Source organism: Muscardinus avellanarius, assembly GCF_963383645.1.
Source record: "Muscardinus avellanarius genome assembly, chromosome: 6".
NCBI lineage: Eukaryota > Metazoa > Chordata > Mammalia > Rodentia > Gliridae > Muscardinus > Muscardinus avellanarius.
The window spans coordinates 30,480,504-30,501,468 of NC_137791.1; the positions used below are offsets into that span (position 1 = coordinate 30,480,504).

General features: G+C 39.0%; 1 protein-coding gene across 4 annotated transcripts in view; it reads left to right on the plus strand.

Moving 5' to 3' along the window:
- Positions 1-20,965, plus strand: part of RXFP1 (relaxin family peptide receptor 1) — a gene marked incomplete at both ends in the record, with an annotated part of 125,292 nt that overhangs the window by 76,474 nt on the left and 27,853 nt on the right. For all 4 annotated transcript variants that reach the window (XM_080697728.1, XM_080697729.1, XM_080697731.1 and 1 more), the window contains 5 exons: positions 1,217-1,288; positions 10,184-10,255; positions 13,674-13,745; positions 13,833-13,904; positions 14,676-14,750. In XM_080697728.1, coding sequence (XP_080553854.1) covers positions 1,217-1,288; positions 10,184-10,255; positions 13,674-13,745; positions 13,833-13,904; positions 14,676-14,750 — 363 coding nt within the window. The remainder of the gene's footprint in view (positions 1-1,216; positions 1,289-10,183; positions 10,256-13,673; positions 13,746-13,832; positions 13,905-14,675; positions 14,751-20,965) is intronic.

Sequence of the window (20,965 nt, forward strand, 5' to 3'; positions counted from 1 at the left end):
ATCTTCTGGACTCTAAAACCATGCTTCTTAAATACCAAAAATGTCTCAGTCTTTAAAAATGTTTGCTGGAGAGTCTCAGAAATTACCTTACTTTAAGAATTACTTACCAAATTTATGCTACAGTGCTCTCAAAACTAAACATTGTTAGGGTCACTAAGTAGCTGAGTTAACTGAATTAACCCAAGTTGAGCTAACTTACAGACAATGTTGTCTATTCCTCATTTATCAATAAATATCTGCTCTATTTATGATATAGTGATATACTAACAATGCCAGCATATTACTAGAGACACCCTGGCTCAAAGCCGTCTTCTCACATTAGAGAGATGACTTGGTAGGGTGACAAGTGGTTCATGCAAGGAACCCCAGCTACACTCGTCTTTGTGTTTTTGTTTTCTTGATTTATTTTGTTTCTACTACATTACATTGCTTTTCTAAAAAAAAAAAAATTACAGTTTGGTGCCTTCACATACAATCACAATTATGTAGATCTGGTCTGTGGTAAACTACTTATTAAATTGTGGGGGGGGTCTCTATAATTTATTGGAAATCCAGATGGAATCCCTTCCACTGTAGGCACCAATTCACAGCTCCTTTTGTGATTAATTTTAAGGTGGTAAAATGTAGGCAGTTCTGAAGTGTATTTTAAACGGAAAATGCTATTTTTATTGTCACTGAAAACTCAGATGCCTTCTAATGTTGATTTCATGAAAATAAAGGACATAACTGAAAATCAATTTTCTCTAAAGCTAATTATTTTTTCAGAATTACAATATAACCTAAATTTAAGAAAAGATGAATACGTTTAATATAAATTATAGATAGGCGTGGTGACCCACACTTGTAATCTCAGCATTTGGGAGGCTGAGACAGAAGAATCATGGTTCATGGACAGCCTCGGCTACTTAGTGAGGCTCTCTGCAACTCAGTGAGACCCTGTTTCAAAATAAAGAATGAAAAATAGGGCTGGGGGTGTAGCTCAGAGGTAGAATGCCCCTGGATTTCATCCCCAGTACCGCAAAAAATAATAATAATATAAATTCTATAGTTAGACCTAATTCAAATGATAAGAGCTTGAAAGGACATCATAAGTTAAAATGTTTCCTGAGAGGTAGTGCTCAAGAAAACACAGCTTATATTTGCCACTATTATCATTTCAAAGTAAGAAAGTAGAAAAAAAGCTTTAGGGAAAAATCAAAATTTATATTTATTTCAGGTCTCTCCAGTGGAACTTCATAAGAAAGCTTCTTCCTGGTGGCTTCAAGAAGTACCCCGATCTTCAGAAGCTGTAAGAAAAAGTTTAATTTCTGGTATTAAATTAACTTAAATTTTGGGGTATAACTGTTTCTACTTACTTCTGTAGAGTTCACCCCCATACTGCTGCTTAAATCTAATTTTTCTTCAGAAAATATTTAGCCAGGCCTTCCTCAGCTTAATAAGATCCTGCTTCAAAAAATAATAATAATAATAAGGGCTGGGGGTACAGCTTGTAAACAGAATGCCACTGGGTCTTAATCCCCAGTAACACACACACAAAAAAAAAGATTAAATAATGAAGAATCATCTCCCAGATGTTTGCAAAATCAGCCTCTACAAAAGACTGGATTCCCTTTCCACATCTTCTCTGTAGGCTGTTGCTGCATTTTGGCCTCTAGTGGTGTCTGACTGCTCCTTCCTTCAGTTTCGAGTCCTGTGTGTACTCTCAAAATCCACAGGGCTCCAGGTGAAGTTTATCTGTGATACAAGTTAACTCTGTGATTATATCATATTGTCATGTATTTGAATTATTAAGTTCATATACTCTGCCTCTAAGTCACAGTATCATCTTCATACATGTACTGGTTTTAGTTTTGGTTTTACATTAGAGAAAATTGGTATGTTACTAGAGATCTGTCCTTCTTTTTAATTGGTGTATTGTAATTATACATGAAGTTCGAAATTATAGAAACACACATCCACAGGGCACTTACTGAGTTTCCTTCCAAGTCCTACCCGCTCCTTCCTCTTCCCATAATAATATTAAAGTTGTTATTCATATCTTCATATATGAACTAGGGTTATTTGAACGGTTTCCATCACCACATCTCCCCTTTCACCTCCTCATCCCTCCTTCCAAATCCCCTCCCACTATTCTACTAGCATGCCCCCTTATTTATCTAAAGTCCTCTTTGTCTCCCAATTTAGTCCTCTAGCTTCCATGTGTCCCTTTTCTTTCCGGGACAGGCTAATCTCACTTAGCATAATATTATCTACTTCCAGCCATTTTCCTGCAAGTGACATATTTTGTTCTTTTTTATGGTTGAGTAAAATTCCATTGTGTGCATATCCACAATTCACAATAGTAAAACTATGCAACCAGCCAGGGTATCCATCAACAGAAGAATGGATTATGAAATTATGATATAAACACAAAATGTCTGCATTGTCTTAAATAACATATGGAAACAGAACATAATAGAAAAATTAACTGCCTCATTCATATAATTGTTCTAAAATCTCAAATAATCTGCAGAAAAGTATATTTCATCCACGCGTGGTGGCCCACAATTGTAATACCAGTACTAGGGAGGCTGAGACAAGAGGATTGCTGGTTCATGGTCAGCCTCAGCTATGTAGTGAGGCCCTCCACAACTTAGTGAGACCCTGCTTCAAAAAAGAAAAGAGACAGAAAGAAAGTAAAAGTATATTTTATACTTGAAAGTAAATTTTTTTTTTTTTTTTTTTTTTTGGTGGTACTGGGGTTCCTGGAAGCCCTTCTTCCTCCGGGCTACACTCCCAGACCTATTTTATATTTTTGAAACAGGGTCTCTTACACCAGCACGGCTGGCTTTGAACCTGCGCGATCCTCCTGTCTCCGCCTCCCAAGCGCGGGGATTACAAGCGTGCGCCACCACGCCCGGCTGAAAGTAAAATTTTAATGATAAAAGTTTCAGAACTTTATGCTGAACATTTGTCTATCAACAGAAAGGAGCTTTAAAAATTAGGCCTCTGCCAAGGCTCTGATTTTGATCCCCAAAAGCAACAAATTAAATTATTATGCCTGATACAAAAACATCAAGAAATTTTCTAATTTCTGGAATCTAAAGATTTTTTCTGATCTGTAGCACCACCTTATGTTCATATATCTAATAAGAGTTAAAGTATAAATCTAAATATCAAAATTTAAGTTTAGATGATATAGTAACTTAAATTTTTGCACAATAAATACTAAATTAACTTTTATTTTTTAATATATTTTTATTAATGCATTGGATTTATACATCATAATGGGGTTAAAAAAAAAACTTGTGTAGACATAAATGCACACATCACCCACCCAGTGCCCACCTCGCTCCCTCCCCGTCCCTCCCTCTCATGCTTGGTTTAGTGGTTGACTTCGATATGAATAAGTACATCATGCGCTTTAAAGAGTTTCCTTCTCTCCCCCTCCCATCCCCACAGTTAGGTTGCCTTATTTACTCCTCTATAGGATCTCCTTTTTCACCTGGAGTTCCTCCTATGACCCCTATCACCCTAGATTTCACATATTAGGGAAAGCATCTGATTCCTTACTTTTTGTGACTGACTAATCTCTCTTAGCATAATGCCCTCACGATCCATCCATTTCCCTGTAAATATTGCAATTGTATTTTTTTAATGGCTGAGTAAAATCCCATTGTATACATATCCAAACATTTTGTAATCCATTCATCTGTTGATGGACATCTTGGCTGGTTCCATAGTTTGGCTATGGTGAATTGTGCAGCTATGAACATAGACACACATGCATTAATTTGGTAGTTTGGTTTCCTTTCTTTTGGGTAGATACCCAGAAGTGGTATTGCTGGATTGAATGGTAGATTTGTTCCCATTCTTCTGAGGATTCTCCATACTGTTTTCCAAAGTGGTTTCACTAATTTGTTTTTGTTTTTGTTTTTGTTTTTGGTGGTACTGGGATTCCTGGAAACCCTCTACCTCTGGGCTTCACTCCCAGAGCTATTTTTATATTTTTTTATTTGGAAACAGGGTCTATTAAGCCAGAGCAACTGGCTTCCAACCTGCATGATCCTCCTGTCTCTGCCTCCCAAGCACGGGAATTACAAGCGTGCGCCACCACGCCCGGCTGGTTGCACTTATTTGCAATCCCACCAATAATGTTTTAGAGTGCCGACTTCTCCAAATCCTCACCAAATTTTTGTTGTGTTTTCAATGATTGCCATTCTAGTTGGAGTTAGATGAAATCTCAGGGTAGTTTTGATTTGCATCTCTCTGGTTGCCAGTGATGTTGAGCACTTTTTCATGCATTTATTGGCCATTTGAATTTCTTCTTTCGTAAAGTGTCTATTTAGTTTGTTTGCTCATTTTTTGATTGGATGGTTTGTTTTTTTAGCTGTGAGTTTCTTGAGTTCTCTGTATATTTAGATATAAGTCCTCTATCAGAGGGATAAGTGGCAAAAATCTTCTCCCATTCTGTTGGCTCTCAATTGAGGTTCTTGACAGTTTCCTTTGCTGAACTCTTCAGTTTCATGCAATCCCACGTATTGATTCTCCTTTTACTTTGTTGTGCCTTTGGGGTCTTGTTGAGAAAGTGTTTATCTGTGCCTATGTGTTGCAATGTTGGACCTATGCCCTCTTCAAGGAGCCTCAAGGTCTCTGGTCTAATTTCCAAGTCTTTGATTCATCTTGAATTGACTCTTGTTCAGGGTGAGAAAGTGGGATTAATTTTCAATTTTCTGCATATGGTTAACCAGTTTTGCCAACACCATTTGTCGAACAGGCATTCTTTTTTCCAGTGTATGTTTTTGGACCCTTTATCAAAAATCAATTGGCTGAAAGTGTGTGGACTTGTTTGTGGGCTTTCTATTTTGTTCCATTGGTCGATGTATCTGTTTTTGTGCCAGCACCATGCTGTTTTTATTACAATGGCTTTTTAGTATAGTTTAAAGTCAGGTATTGTGATTCTTCCTGCATGGTTTTTGTTGCTTAACACTACTTTGGCCATTCTGGGCTTTTTGTTATTCCAGATAAATTTAAGGACTGATTTTTCTATATCTTTGAGGAATGATCTTGGTAGTTTAATGGGCATTGCATTGAATCTGTAGATCACTTTTGGAAGGATGGCCATTTTAATGATATTTATTCTGCCTATCCATGAACATGGCAGATCTTTCCATCTTCTAAGATCTTCTTTGATTTCTTTTTTCAGTGTTTTATAATTTTCTTTGTAGAGATCTTTTACCTCCTTGGCTAAGTTTATTCCTAAGTATTTTATTTTTTTGTGGGTGATCCTGAGTGGAAATGTCTTCTGAATTTCTTTTTCAGTGGATTTATGGTTGGTGCACAGAAAAGCTTCTGATTTTTTAAGATTGATTTTGTATCCAGACACTTTGCTGAATTCGTTGATCAGTTCCATAAGCCTTTTGGTTGAGTTTGTTGAGTTTTCTAAATATAGTATCATGTCATCTACAAATAGTGAAAGTTTGAGTTCTTCTTTTCCTATTTGTACTCCTTTGATTTCCTTTTCTTGCCTTATTGCTCTGGCTAGAGTCTCAAGTACTATATTGAAGAGAAGTGGTGATAATGATGGACATCCTTGTTTTGTTCCTGTTTTTAGGGGAATTCTTTTCCCCATTTAATATGGTGTTGGCTGTGGGCTTATTGTATATTGCCTTTATGATGTTGAGATTTGTTCCTTCTATTCTGATTCTCTGCAGTGCTTTTATAATAAATGGATATTGGATTTTATCAAATGCTTTTTCAGCATCTATTAAAATGATCATGTGATTTTTGTCTTTGGTTCTGTTTATATGATGAATTACATGGACTGATTTTTGTATGTTGAACCAGCCTTGCATCCCTGGGATGAACCCTACCTGGTTATGATGTATGATTTTCATTATGGTTTTTTTTGTTTGTTTGTTTGTTTGTTTGTTTGTTTGGGGTTTTTTTGGTGGTACTCGGGGTGGAACCCAGGGGTTTTTCTACCTCCTGGCTACACTACCAGACCTATTTTATACTTTATTTAGAAACAGGGTCTCACTAAGTTGCTGAGAGCCTCACTAAGTAGGCTGGCTTTGAACCTGTGCAATCCTCCCTCTGCTTCCCAAGCACAGGGATTACAAGCATGTGCCACCACGCCTGGCCTCAGTATGTTTTTGAATGCATATTGCTAGTATTTTGTTTAGCAATTTTGCATTCAAATTCATCAAAAATATAGGCCTGTCATTTTTCTTCCTTGAGCAGTCTTTATTTGGTTTGGGTATTAATGTGATGTTGGCTTCATAAAATGTATTTGGGAGAGTTTCATTTTTTTCTATTTCATGAAATAGATTGAGGAGTATTGGTATTAACTCATCTATAAAGGTTTTATAGAATTCACTTGGGAAACCATCTGGTCCTGGGATTTTCTTTGATGGTAAGCTCTTTATTGCTGTTTCAATCTCTTTTATTGTTATTGGCTGGTTTAAGTGTTCTATATCTTCTTGACTCCATTTAGGAAGGTTGTATTTATCTAGAAAGTTGTCCATTTCCTACAGATTTTCCATTTTGTTGGAGTATAGTTTTTCAAAGTAGTTTCTGATAATTCTCTGGATTTCTACACTGTCAGTAGTAATATCCCTTTTTCATCTTTTATCTTCATAATTTGGGTTGATTCTCTCATTTTTTTAGTTAGGTTGGCTAGTGGTTTGTCTATCTTGTTAAATTTTTTTTGAGAAACCAGCTTTTGGTTTTGTTGATTTTCTGTATTTTTTTTTATTCTCTACTTCATTAATTTCTGCTCTGATTTTAATAATTTCCTGTCTTCTACTGGCTTTGGAGTTAGATTGTTCCTGTTTTTCAAGGGCTTTTGGGTGTGTCATTAGGTGATTTATTTGATGATTTTCTGTTTTTCTTATGTGAGCACTCAGTGCTATAAATTTTCCTCTTAATACTGCCTTCAAAGTGTCCCAGAGGTTTTGATATGTTTTCTCTTTTTTTGTTTGATTGTTTCTAGAAATGTCTTGATTTCACCTCTTACATTTTCTATGACCCATTCTTCATTCAGAAGTGTGATGTTCAGCTTCCACATGTTCATGTGGTTTCTTTGGGTCTTTTTATAGTTGATTTGTGTGTGTGTGTGTGTGTGTGTGTGGTACTGGGATTCCTGGGAGCCCTTCTACCCCTGGGCTACACTCCCAGACCTTTTTTTATATTTTTATTTGGAAACAGGGTCTCTTAAGCCAGCGCGGCTGGCTTTGAACCTGCATGATCCTCCTGTCTCCGCCTCCCAAGCTCGGGGATTACAAGCGTGTGCCACCACGCCCGGCTACAGTTGATTTCTAACTTCATTCCATTATGGTCTGAAAAGACACAGGGAAGTATGTCACATGTTTTTAATTTTAGTGCTCATTTTGTGGCCCAGGATGGGATTGATTTTGGAGAAGTTTCTGTGAGCAGCTGAGAAAAATGTGTCCTCCACTGTAGTTGGGTGAAATATTCAATATGTGTCTAACAGGCCCACTTGATTAATGGTGTTCTTTAGTTCTGAGGCATCTTTACTACCTTTTGTCTAGAAGATCCATCTGGACTGCAACTGGTTGCTTCAGCTCCTTTGCTTTTCCTCCCTGGAGTCTGGTTCTGTGAAACAAGATGGCATGAGCACAGCAGCTGCCACTGCAGCAAGCCAGTTTCTTTTCTGCTTCTCTGGTTGTTCCAGTCTTCTTTTTTTCTGTCTCTTGTACTTATAGCTTTTATTTCTCTATTGATAGTATTTTATGAGTGTGTACGGCATTATTTTTGATGCTATGGAGATCGAGGGTTAGCAGTACAGTACTCATAGAAGCTGCTTTACTCGGTCGCCATCTTCCAGTTTGAAATAATTTTTAAACAGCCAATTTGTTTTAAGTAACAAAATGATCAAAATAGTCTAATAATAATTTTTAAAGTTCTGCTTGGTTATTAAAGGTATAGCTTGACTTAGCCTCTTGGCAATGCAGTCTGTTTCTTTAGTATGTCATTACAATATTTGCAAACAAATAAATCAATACTTATTAATGTTTTCTCATGGATTAGTGGGGAAAATGCATTACCTACTACATGACTGGGCCCACACCACATCTTGTAAAACACTCAGATGCAAAGTAAATTTCATAATTACATTTTATAATCAAAGTTAAGTTTCCTTACATGTTAGAGAAATACATAATCTCTTCCAGTAAAAATTTCAAATTAATTGAAAGCTCATTCATATCAATTATTCCCTTGCTACTCTTTTTTTATTTTTTATTTTTTTGAGTACTGGGGATGGAACCCAGGGGCATTCTACCATTGAGCTACACCTCCAGCTCTATTTTTTATTCTTTATTTCGAGACAGGGTTTCACTGAGTTGCAGGGGGCCTCACTAAGTAGCTGAGGCTGTCCTTGAACCGTGATCCTCCTGTATCAGCCTCCCAAATGCTGGGATTACAAGCATGCACCACCAAGCCTGGCTTCCCTTGCTACTCTGAAACTTTGTTATATATAAATTCAGTATACCTTAAGAACAGCGGTGACCTGCATTCCAAACAAAAAGCCCTGACTATATCATTCCCACAGCTAGGGAAAATACACATCAAAATACCAAGCTTCAAACCAGGTGCATGGTGCACACCTGTGATCCTAGTACTGTGAGGATGAGACAGGAAGATTGCAGTCTCAAGGCCAGCATCAGACACTTAGTCAGACCTTGTTTCCAACTAAAACATAAAATAGGGCTGGGGAGTAGCTTGAAGGTAGAATGTCCCTGGATTCAATCTCCAGCACCACAAAAAAAATAAAAATAAAAAAAAGGAGGAGGAGAAGAAAGAGAAAAAGTAAAAGAAAGAGAAAGAGAAGAAGAAAGAAAAAGAAAAAGGAAGAGAAAGAGAAGGCAAAGCTTACTCTGGTTCCTATTTCCTTTGACCTCCAGTTAACCCAAGGTCAAACCTCCAGCATTACTTTTTTTTTTTTTTTTTTTTTTTTTTTTTTTTTGCGGTACTGGGAATAGAACCCAGGGGCATTCTACCTCTGACCTACACCCCCAGCCCTATTTTTTATTCTTTATTTTGAAACAGGGTCACAGTGAGTTGCAAAGGGCCTCACTAAGTAGTAGCTAAGGGTGTCCACGAACCAACCATGATCCTCCTGTCTCAGCCTCCCAAATGCTGAGATTACAAGTATATACCACCACACCTGGCTCCCAGCATTCTTCAGTTGCCTGTGTAAGTCAGCATTCTTGTCTTAACATTCCAGTGTAACATATTCTTCCAATCTTCATTTCTTTTCATTTATATTTTTCTCTTTTGCCATTTATACTTCTTATGAGTTACCTCAAACACTTTGAAATAAGGCTAGGAGTTTCAAATTAATAAAATTAAAAATAAAATCTAAATAAAATTAAAGCTGGATTTTTTTGGGGGGGCGGTACAGGGGATGGAACCCAGAGGCACTGTACCTCTGAGGTACACATGTATCCCTATTTTTTAGTCTTTTCATTTTTGAAACAGGGTCCTACTGAGTTGTGAAGGGCCTCACTAAGTAGCTGAGGCTAAAGCTGTAATATTGAGCGGTTACAAATTTGAATAATTATATCAGGGAATGTTAAATCTGGCATCTAGGATCTCAGATTAGTGAGTGCTTTACTATTCATTTAAAGTTTTATTCCTAGAAAATTCAAATATAAATTTTAGTCAAATTTATAACTAAAATTTCTAAATTAAAAGTAGCCAAAATATATGTAAATTTAACAGCAAAATAAAATAATATGATATCCAGTGCTAATAAATTATTTATGTTTAACATTTGCATCAATTTTTAAATTTCCATTAAATACAGATGAACATAAAATTTACTAATCTTAATCATTTTCAAGTGTGCACCCAGAGGCATTAGGAATGCCCCCATTGTTGCCATTGTTGCTGGGTATGGTTGCATGCGCCTATAATACCAGTACATGGGGGGCTGAGACAAGAGGATCTCAAACTTGAGGCTTGCGTGCCCTGTTTAAAAAATAAAAATAAAAAGGACAGCAGGAGACAGTGTTCAGAAGTAGAACGTCCCTTGATTCACCCCAGTACCACACACACACATTCACAAAAACATTCCTATTGTTGGGCTAAGGTCATCACCATCCATCCTCAGAACTCTTATACCTGGCAAAACTGAAACTCGGTGTCATTGTTTTCCTTTTAATAATTGTTCTCACAGGTGCCTGCAAAACAACAAGATTCGATCTGTGTCGGTCCATGCTTTCAGAGGACTGCACGGCCTTACTAAGCTGTAAGTACCAGTGCTAGTGAATGTGTCCGCACCCCAGTTCTGTCAGCCTGACTGCCAGTCCAGACCATCCTGCCCGCTCAGGACAGTCCCAGCTGCTGAGCGAGAGATGTGGGCGGGCAGGCCTCCATCTGAGTCCTGATTCCATCACTTGCTAGGTGAGCGCCTTGGGCAACTGCTCTTGTGGAAGCCTCAGTTTCCTCTGCCGTAGAGTACAGAGTTTCATAGTACCTGACGCGGGTGGCGGCAGGAAATAAATGAGAAGCGCGCATGAAGCACTAGATACGCTGAGCCCCGCACACAGTGAGAGCTCTGTACAGCAGCCACAGAGACGGGAGTCAGGATTGAATAAACTCAATGGAAGAAAGCCCCATAGTGTGTTGATAGTGAGGAAGAAAAATAAGAATTTCCCTCATTATTCAGGGTGTGTGCTTGTTGTGTTTGTTTTCATTCTTGGGGCTAAAGATTGAACCCAGGTCATGTGCTCTACTGCTGAGAGGTACCCCAGCCCCTCAGTTATTCTTTTTTCACTAATCCTGATTTCACAACTATATAAAGCATTGCAACAGAGATTTTTTTAAAAAGATATTTACAAACAGATTTTTTTTTTACTGTGGTAAAATACACATAATCTGAAAGTTACTATTTTAACCATTTTTAAAGGTACAGTTTGGTGGCCTTACGCATGTTCACACGGTTACACAACTAGCACCACTATTTACCTCTAGGACTTCCTCATCTTCCCTACAGAAATGCCACACCTGTCAAACAATCTCCTCCCTCTCCCCTGGCAACCACCACTTCACTTCCTGTTTCCATAGCTGTTTTTTGTATGTGGCTTGTTTCACTTAGCACAATGTTTTAGATGTTTATCCACGCTGTAACATGTGTCAGAATTTCCTTCTTTGTTAGGATGAATAAAATTTCATTATTTATTCACCCATCCGTCAGTCTATTGACATTTGGGTTCTTTCCACCTTTTGAAAGGTAGGAATTGTGACTGAGGCTGCTATGAACACAGAGGTGCAGATAACTTTTTGCCTTCATTTCTTTAGCTATAAGCCCAGATGTTAACTGCTGTATCATGTAATACTTCTACATTTTATTCCTCCAGACACTACCATGCTGTTTCTTCTTTTTAAAAGTGTCTATTCAAGCATTCCAGAGGCTGAGACCAGAGGATAGAGGTTCACAGCCAGCCTCAGCTACTTATTGAGGCCCTCCGCAACTTAGTGAGACCTGTTTCAAAATAAAGAATAAAAAATAGGGTAGGGGGTGTAGCTGGGAGGTCGAATGCCCCTGGGTTCCATCCCTAGACCCACAAAGAAAAAAGTGTCTATTCGGTGTATTTGCCTGTTCTCGATTGGGTTATTTTAGTGTTAAGTTTCTTATGCTTTTTGTATATTCTAGATATTGGTCCTCTATCAGAGGACCAGCAAGCAACGATTTTCACCCATTCAGTCAGCTTCCTCTTGAGACTCTCAGTTGTTTCCTTTGCTGCACGGAAGCTTTTAAATTTGATGCCATCCCATTTATTGATTCTCAGTTTTATCTCCTGAGCCTTGGGGTCTTATTGAGAAAGACTCTGCCAGTGCCTATATGTTGGAAAATTGGTCCTATTTTTCTTCTAGTAGTTGCAAAGTTTTTGGTGTAATTTCTAGGTCTTTGATCCATCTTGAGTTGTCTCTTGTGCAGGATGAGAGATGAGAATCTAATTTCATTCTTCTATGTATGAATACCCAGTTTTCTCTACACGATTTGTTATAAAGGGCTATATTTTCTCTAGGATATGGTTTTTTTTTAGCTACTTTGTTAAAAATTATAAAAATTTTATAAGAATAAAAATTTGTCTCTGTATTTTATATCCCATTGGTTTATCTGGTTTTTTGCCAATATATACCGGCTTTGTTACTATAGCTCTATATTATAATTTGCAAGAAGAATTGTGATGTCTCCAGCATGGTTCTTATTTATCAGAATTGCCTTGGCTATTTTTGATCTTTTATTCTTCCACAAGAATTTCAGCACTGTTTTTGCTAGCTCTCAGGAAAATGACATTGGGATTTTTGGTATGGGTTGTATTGAATCTAGAGATCCCTTTTGGTAGTATAGCCATTTTGATAATATTTATTCTGCCTATCCAGGAATGTGAGAGGTCTTTCCATCTTCTAAGATCTCCCTTAAATTTTTTTCCTTAGTGTTCTAGAGTTTTTGTTGTAGGGATCCTTTACCTACTTGGTTAGATTTATTTTTATTTTTAGATTTTTTTCTGTTTGTTGTTTTTGTTTTGATTTTTGAAGCCACTTTCTCTGCCGAAATAACTCCTGCCCATCCTTTCTTTGTGAATGCCATCTCTTCATCCAAGACCCTTTTCAGTTCTGCCTCCTTCAGTGAGAACTTCCTGTCTCCTTGGTCCCATGCTCTGCAGTCCTCACCCCTAGCAAGTGCTTTCTACTGAGTCAGAGCAACCATACTTTACACACTTCCCTCTGTTTTCTGTATGTTTCACAATAACCTGTTCACATCCTATGTCCCCTCCAGATTCAAAGATTAGGATAACATCCTTACACAATACCTTTGCATTGGTCAGCTTTCTGTAACTATAACAAAATACCTGAATAACCATCTTAAAGAGAGAAAAGGGTTATTTTGGCTTATGGTGTTAGGGGATCCATGATAGAGCAGCCCCATTGCTTTGGGCCATGTAACAAGGCGTGTAATTGAGCAAAACCACTCACCTCACAGCCAGGAAGCAAAAAAGAGCAAAAGTAAGGAGCAGAGACCCACCCTGTGGCCTAAGAACTTCCCTCCCTTCTGAAGGTCCACAGTGCCTCTCAAAGTGTCACCCTGGGGCAAAGCGTTTTAACACGTGGCCTCTGGGTGGCACTTATCCAAGCCATAGCATCCACAGAGGAGGCACACAATACAACTTGATGAATAAATGAGATCAATGAAAACATAGATTCAAGCTGGGCGTGGTGGCACACACTTGTAATCCCAGCATTTGAGAGGCTGAGACAGGAGGATCGCGGTTCTCGGAAAGCCTCTGCTACTTAGGCCCTTTGCAATTCAGTGAGACCCTGTTTCAAAATAAAGAATAAAAAATAGGGCTGGACATGTAGCTCGGAGGTAGAATGCCCCTAGGCTCCATCCCCAGAAGCACAAGAAAAGAAAGAAAGAAAGAAAGAAAGAAAGAAAGAAAGAAAGAAAGAAAGAAAGAAAGAAAGAAAGAAGACATAGATTCACTAATTTAGTTAATTATGGGCAGTTAAGAGCCAGAGACAATTTAGCAAGTAATAGGGCCAGGGTGTGATGAGAATGGTGTGTAAGAGCCTTTAAGATGGGTGATTGTTACTTTTACTTTCCTTATTGTGAAATGTCCAAAAGGTACAGATTTATTGTGGCCATCTCTCCTTCCCAGGTACCTCAGTCATAACAGAATAACCTTCCTGAAACCGGGCGTTTTTGAAGATCTCCGCAAACTAGAATGGCTGTATGTTTAATTTACGTGGCATTTCACAGTATTAGTTTCTATGTTCTAAAAATACATGTGAATCCATTTTTTTCTTCCGGCTGGCAGGATAATTGAAGATAATCGCCTCATTCGAATTTCCCCACTAACATTTTATGGACTAAATTCTCTTATTCTCTTGTAAGTACTAAATTAAAGCAAACATTTCAATTAAAGGAAAAGACATGAATCAAAAGTAATGCTTGGAGCATAATAGCATTAAATTTAGAATTATTAAAACCCCTAGAAGTCTTTTCCAACTGAAACCATTTCTTAATCATCGTTTTATAAACTTTTTTTGTCTTCTAGGATGTCAGCTTGTCAAAACCGGATATAGTCACGCGATTACATTTTATTAAACTGTTCTTAAGCATGCCATTACTCCCATACATTGATCTCAGGAAAGAAAAAGCTTTCATTTCAAATCACCTCCTTTGCCTATAATCCCAGTACTTGGGAAGCCGAGACAGGAGGATCAGAGGTTCCAGGACAGCCTAAGCAACTTAGCAAGGCCTTCAACAACTTAGCAAAACCCTGTTTTAAAATAAAAATAAAATAGAGCTAGGGTGTAGTTCAGAGACAGAATGCCCTGGGGTTCAATCCCAGCTCCACAAATAATTAATCAATTAATTAATTAACTACGAAAAGTAAATCACCTCCTTCCCATATCCCATCATTGATGGGCACAGGCCCTTTTTAGTTACTCACATTGCTGCTTCCTCCATATGAAAACTGCTGTTTATAGAAATGTCATTGCTACCAAGCACTGAAATAGAACAGAGTGTTTAGAGAAAAATTGAAGAGGACAACTTTGTAGATCTGCATGATTTCAGAAGAATAATGATAATGCCATATTTGATTTAAGATAAGAAAAGAACCAGAAAAATGTCACTTCTTTGGTTTTTCTTTCAGGGTGTTGATGAATAACGTCCTCACCCACTTGCCTGATAAACTCCTTTGTCAGCATATGCCAAGGCTCCACTGGCTGTAAGTTACTGTATCTTTTAAAAAGGTGTCACCTAAGCCGGTCGTGGTGGCGCACGCTTGTAATCCCTGCGCTTGGGAGGCTGAGACAGGAGGATCGCACGGGTTTGAAGCCAGCCTCAGCTACTTAGTGAGACCCTCGGCACCTTAGTGAGACCCTGTTTCCAAATGAAATATAAAAAAGGTCTGGGAGTATAGCCTGGAGGTAGAAAGCCTCTGGGTTCCACCCCCAGTACCACCAAATAAATAAATAAATAAAAGGTGCCACCTAAATTTTCTGGTTTTCCTGATTGAGCTAAGATATCAGAGTTACTAGCATTATACTGCATCCCTTCAAATTACTTTAGCATATTTTTAATTCAGTGTCATCATTATCTAACCTCGCTCAACTCTTATCAAAATAACCTCTATCTACCCACCTCTCTAACCTCTTGAGACTCACACCAAAATAAAATAGCGTGTAAACGGTAAAAAATACTTTGGAGTGAGAAAAAAGTAAGTCGGAAGTGATGTTGTGTGATCTCATAACATTTACTCTTTCCCTGCTAGTCTACTTACATATCAAGAAAGACTAAGTCATTCTTGTTTCATTCTTAAATTCTACATAATAAAAATCTGATACAAAGTTTATTTTTTTTCTGTACTAGGAATTGAACCCAAAGGAGTTCTACCTGCAAGCTACTCCCCCAGCCCTATTGTTTTTTTATTTTAAAACAAGATCTCACTAGTTGCCGAGTGCTTCACTGTTTCTGAAGCTGGCTGGAAACCTGCAATCTTCCTGTCTCAGCCTTGCAAGTACTGGATTAAAGGCATGCACCACCACACCTGGCTTATTTTATTTCATTTTATTTTGAAAAAGTATCTTACTAAAATGCTGAGGGCTTTGCTAAGTTGCTGAGGCGAGTCCCAAGCTTGTGATCCTCCTGTCTCAGCCTCCCAAGTACCGGGATTAGAAGTGTGCGCCACCATGCCCGACTAATTGTTCAGTTTTTATCACATGTATATTATGTATTTTGCTGCCTTTATAAAAGCAAAAATTTACTGTTGTTTGTACCTAATTCCTCTCACACTTGGTTCTGGTCCGAATGCAGATTTTTGTTTGATTTTAGTATTGAGGACTGAACCCTAGGCCTTGCCCATACTAGGCAAGAGCTGCTCCATAACCCTAGACCCATGATGCATATGTTGTTTATTTGTTTGTGTTGTTTGTTTGTGTTGTTTGTTTGTTTGTTTGTTTGTTGTGGTACTGGACATGGAACCCAGGGGCATTCTACCTCCGAGCTACACTCCCAGTCCTATTTTCTTTTTATTCTTTATTTTGAAACAGGGTCTCACTGAGTTGCAGAGGGCCTCACTAAGTATCTGAGACTGTCCGAGAACTACGATCCTCCAGTTTCAGCTTCCCAAATGCTGGGATGACAAGCGTGCGCCACCACACCTGGCTGATGCACATGTTTTTAATTGCTAGTTTATAAACTGGGTGTGGTGGCACACGCTTGTAATCCCAGTACTTGGGAGGCTGAGACAGGAGGATCCAGGTTCACAGCCAGCCTCAGCAACTTAGTGAGGTGCTTGCAACTGAATGAGACCTTGTTTCAAAATAAAGAATAAAAAGTAGCTCAGAGCTAGAATGCCCCTGGACTCAATTCCCAGTATCACAGCAACAACAACAAAATTGCTAGCTTATTTATGTAAATATCTATCAATTGTACTTCATTACTAAGTGAGAATTAATGAGCATGTAGTAGATGTTAACGTACTCCTCCAAACCAAATTTCCATTACAAGGAAAGATGTTGAGTTAATTTTCCCTTTGTGACTTAAGCTTGGCATCGCTTTATAGTATGGTACAAGAGCATCATACCAGCATACATCCTGGACTTAGTCATGATTTGCAGGGTGAAAATCAGGAGGACAGGGGAATCGCAAGTTCTCAGCTAGCCTCAGCTACTTAGTGAGGCCCTCTGCAACTTAGTGAACCTTGGTTTTAAATAAAGAATACAAAATAGGCCTAGGTGTGTAGCTTGGAGGTAGAATGCCCCTAGGCTCCATCCCCAATACCACAAAAATAAAATAAAATGTATTATAAAAAGGACTTAAAAATTTTTAGAAGTAAAGGTATTACCTATAATTTTATCTATCAAAAATAACTGATTCCATATGCACTGATGATATTAAATATCATCTCAATGCAATGCTAGTAATAACAATGTGGTAAGTATTCATATGTTTTAGAGGTAATTAAAATAGCATTACCTTGCATATGAATTTTTATTTAGCAAAGTACAAACTAGAAAAACTGACAGATTTGTTAAAAAAAATTGTAAACTCTGGCTTCAAGGGAAAAACGTACTTAAAATTAAAAGATATATGACAGCCCAAAAAATTATGCTTGTAAGACATAAAACAAAAAATGGATTAAAACTTTTAATACAGTTCTTTCAAAGCAATAGGAAAACTGTAAAAAAAAAAAAAAAAAAAACTCTGCTGGGCGTGGTGGCACACGCTTGTAATCCCAGCACTTGGGAGGCTGAGACCTGAGGATCGCGGTTCGCGGACAGCCTCAGCTACTTAGTGAGGCCCTCTGCAACTCAGTGAGACCTGGTTTCAAAACAAAGAATAAAAAATAGGGCAGAGGCTGTAGCTTAGAGGTCGAATGCCCCTGGGTTCCATCCCCAGACCCACAAAAAAAAAAAAAAAAAAAGTAAAAACCTCAATAAAAGTTAATAAATTTCAACAAGAAAACCATATAATTAATAAAAAGCAAATGAACAGAGCACAGTAGCCCAACTACTCTCTCACAGATCAAGAGAGTAAGGTAAACTTTTATTTTGAGGTGAAACTAAGCCAAATTTGCTTATTAATAGAAAAAGCCAATATGAAGAACTTTAAAATATAGAAGTCAGTAGAGATATATTATAGAGCAAGGCACTAGAAGACAGAAAAGGATGGAAAATGAAAGTGACGCACACACACCTAGGGGTGAGATGAGGACGTCGCACCATGCCAGCCAAGAGATGCCCACCTGAAACACTGTGAGTTACGGAGGACACATCACAGAAGAGCACGTGGAACATGCAGTTGTGCTGGTATTGTGCTTAGGAACTAGCAAGGCAGGAGGCAATGGTGACCCCTTCCCACCAATGAGAAAGAGCTTTATATTCTAGCAAACCCTAATTTTCTGGAGCCCATAAGAGATCTGTGGTTTTAAGGCAACCAGTTAAGTGGAATTCCAAGTGGTGCCAGGGAGAGGCGGGATGTGTCCTCTGCTGAGGTTATATACTAGTATGAACTATTTCACCTTTGGCAGAACATGGGAAGGAGTTGGCGGTTCATAAGAGCAGGTATGAAGAAAGCTGCTAACGATGTTATCAGCTTATAAAGTTACGTGTGGCTCAGGTGACCTGCAGTGGTGGGAACCCCTGCATTCCAGGGGAGTCAGCTATTCCCAAAGGGCTGTTTTTCTCTGGCTCTACCAACTCACAAGAAACTAGGATCAGGCAAGGAACTGAGAGTCAGCCTCCTTGGTAGCACATGGACATCAAACCATCTTTCCTAGGTTCCTTCCTCTTTTTTGGTTTTTCTTTTTGTGTGCGGTACTGGGGATTCAACCCAGAGCAGTCTACCTCTGAACTATACCCCCAGCCCTTTTTTTTTTTTTTTTTTTTTTTTTTTTTTTGTGTGTGTGTGTGTGTGTGTGTGTAGGTCTGAGAATTGAACCCAGGGCCACTCTACCTCTGAGCTACACCCTCTGCCCTATTTTGTATTCTTTATTTTGAAACAGGGTCTCACTGAGTTGCAAAAGGCCTCACTAAGTAGCTGAGGCTGTCTGCAAACCACGATCCTCTGGCCTCAGCTTCCTGAATGCTGGGATTACAAGCATGCACTCATGCCTGGCTTCCCAGCCCTTTTTTTATTACTTGTTTTGAAGGAGAGTCTCACTTGATTGCTGAGAATTTTGCTATGTTGCTGAGGCTGTCCTCAAACCTGTGATCTTCCTGTCTCAGCTTCCCAAGTACTGGGATTACAGGTGTGCCTAGCCACCTGTAACCCACCATGCCTGTCCTAGGCTCCTCCCTCTTAAGATGCAAAATACTGAAAGAGGGACAGGAAGTCCCCCTGCACCCAGGACCAGGCAAAGACCCACTGTTTCCACAGAACTGAAGGAAAATAAAGTATTCGGCCCCAGGGGAAGGGGAGGAAAGCCTCCCCAGCTCAGAATCGCACACTGACACAACACAGGAACCTGGGACTCCACTTCCTGTGGTTGTGACAAAATACCTGAACCAACTTATTTAGAGAAAGGGACCAATTTACAGTTTCAGAGGTTTCAATTTATGGTTGATTGGTTCCAGGACTTTGGGGCCTGCAGCCATCATGGCAGGTAGTGCTTAGTGGAGCAAAGTTGCTCAGCTCATGGCAGCCAGGAAAAGAGAGAGGAAGGGCCTGGAGTGCCAAGATCCCCCCCAAAGACCTAACTTCCTCCCACCAGCCCTCACCACTTAATGGTTCTACCACCTGAGACCAAGCCTTGAAACATGGGCCGTTGGAGAGTGGGTATTCAAGCTATAACAGTCTCTTACAAGAGTGGTTTCTTTTTTTTTTGCAGGTCTGGGGATGAAATCCAAGGGCATTTGACCTCTGAGCTACACCCTCTGCTCTGCCCTATTATTTTATTATTTATTTTGAAACTGGATCTCACTGAATTGCAGAGGGCCTCACTAAGTAGCTGAGGCTGTCTGCGAACCGTGATCCTCGGGTCTCAGCCTCCCGAATGCTGGGATTACAAGCATGTTCCACCACACCCAGCTAGAATGTGGTTTCTGTAGGTGGCGGAAAACAATACTGAGAAAGCTCGACTTCCAAAAAAAAAAAAAAAAAAAAAAAAAAAAAAAACCAAGTGCCAGGCCTGGTGCCGCACATCTGTAATCCCAGTGCTTGGGAACCTAAGACAGGAAGATCACAGGTTCAAAGCCAGCCTCAGCGATTTAGTGAGACCCTGTTTCCAAAAAAATAAAATAATTTAAATTAAAATAGTACTGGAGTATAGCTAAGAGGTAGTGAATCCCTAGGTTCAATCCCCAGAACCAGAAAAATAAATGAATGGATGGATGGAAAGAAGGAAGGAAGGAAGGAAGGAAGGAAGGAAGGAAGGAAGGGAGGGAGGGATGGCATGTTTCATGTCAAATTACAAAGTAATAAAAAAAAATTAGACAGCAATCAACACAACCAGACCTGGAAATAGATGATATTACAACTTCCAAACAGGGACGTTAAAATATTTATGGTTCGCTAGCATGGTGGCACATGCTTGTACTCCCAGAACTTGGGAGGCAGGAAGATCACAGGTTCAAAGCCAGCCTCAGCAACTTAATGAGGCTCTCAGCAACCTAGTGAGACCCTATTTCCAAATAAGATATAAAATCAGGCTGGGAGTATAGCCTGGAGGTAGAATGCTTCTGGATTCAATCCCCAGAACCAAAAATTTAAAAAAATCTGATGATAATTATAAGTGAAAGTGGGAAAGTTGGAGGATGCCCTTGAATATATGGAAAATGTCATCAAAAAGATGGAAACTATGAGAGCCTATCAGATTTTTTTTTGTTTCAGGTCTGGAGATGGAACCCAGGAACATTCAACCTCCGAGCTATACTCCCAGAATTATTATTACTATTATTATTATTATTATTATTATTATTATTATTATTATTATTTTGGTGTTACTGGGGTTCCTGGAAACCCTTCCACCTCCGGGTTACAGTCCCAGACCTATTTAATATTTTTATTTGGAAACAAGGTCTCTTAAACCAGCGCGGCTGGCTTCAAACCTGCACGATCCTCCTGTCTCCACCTCCCAAGTGCGGGGATTACAAGCATGAGCCACCACTCCTGGCTATTCTTTATTTTGAAACAGGGTCTCACTAAGTAGCTGAGGCTGTCTGCAAACCTCTATCATCCAGTCTCAGCCTACCGAATGCTGGAATTACAAGCTTGCACCACCACGCCCGGCAGAAGATTTTTTTTATTTATTTATTCATTTTTATTTATTTATTTAGCGGGTTTGGGGATGGAACCTAGGGGCATTCGACCTCCGAGCTACACCCCCTGCCCTATTTTTTATTCTTTATTTTGAATTTTGAAACCGGGTCTCACTGAGTTGCAGAGGGCCTCACTAAGTAGTTGAGGCTGTCTATAAATTGGGATCCTCCGGTCTCAGCC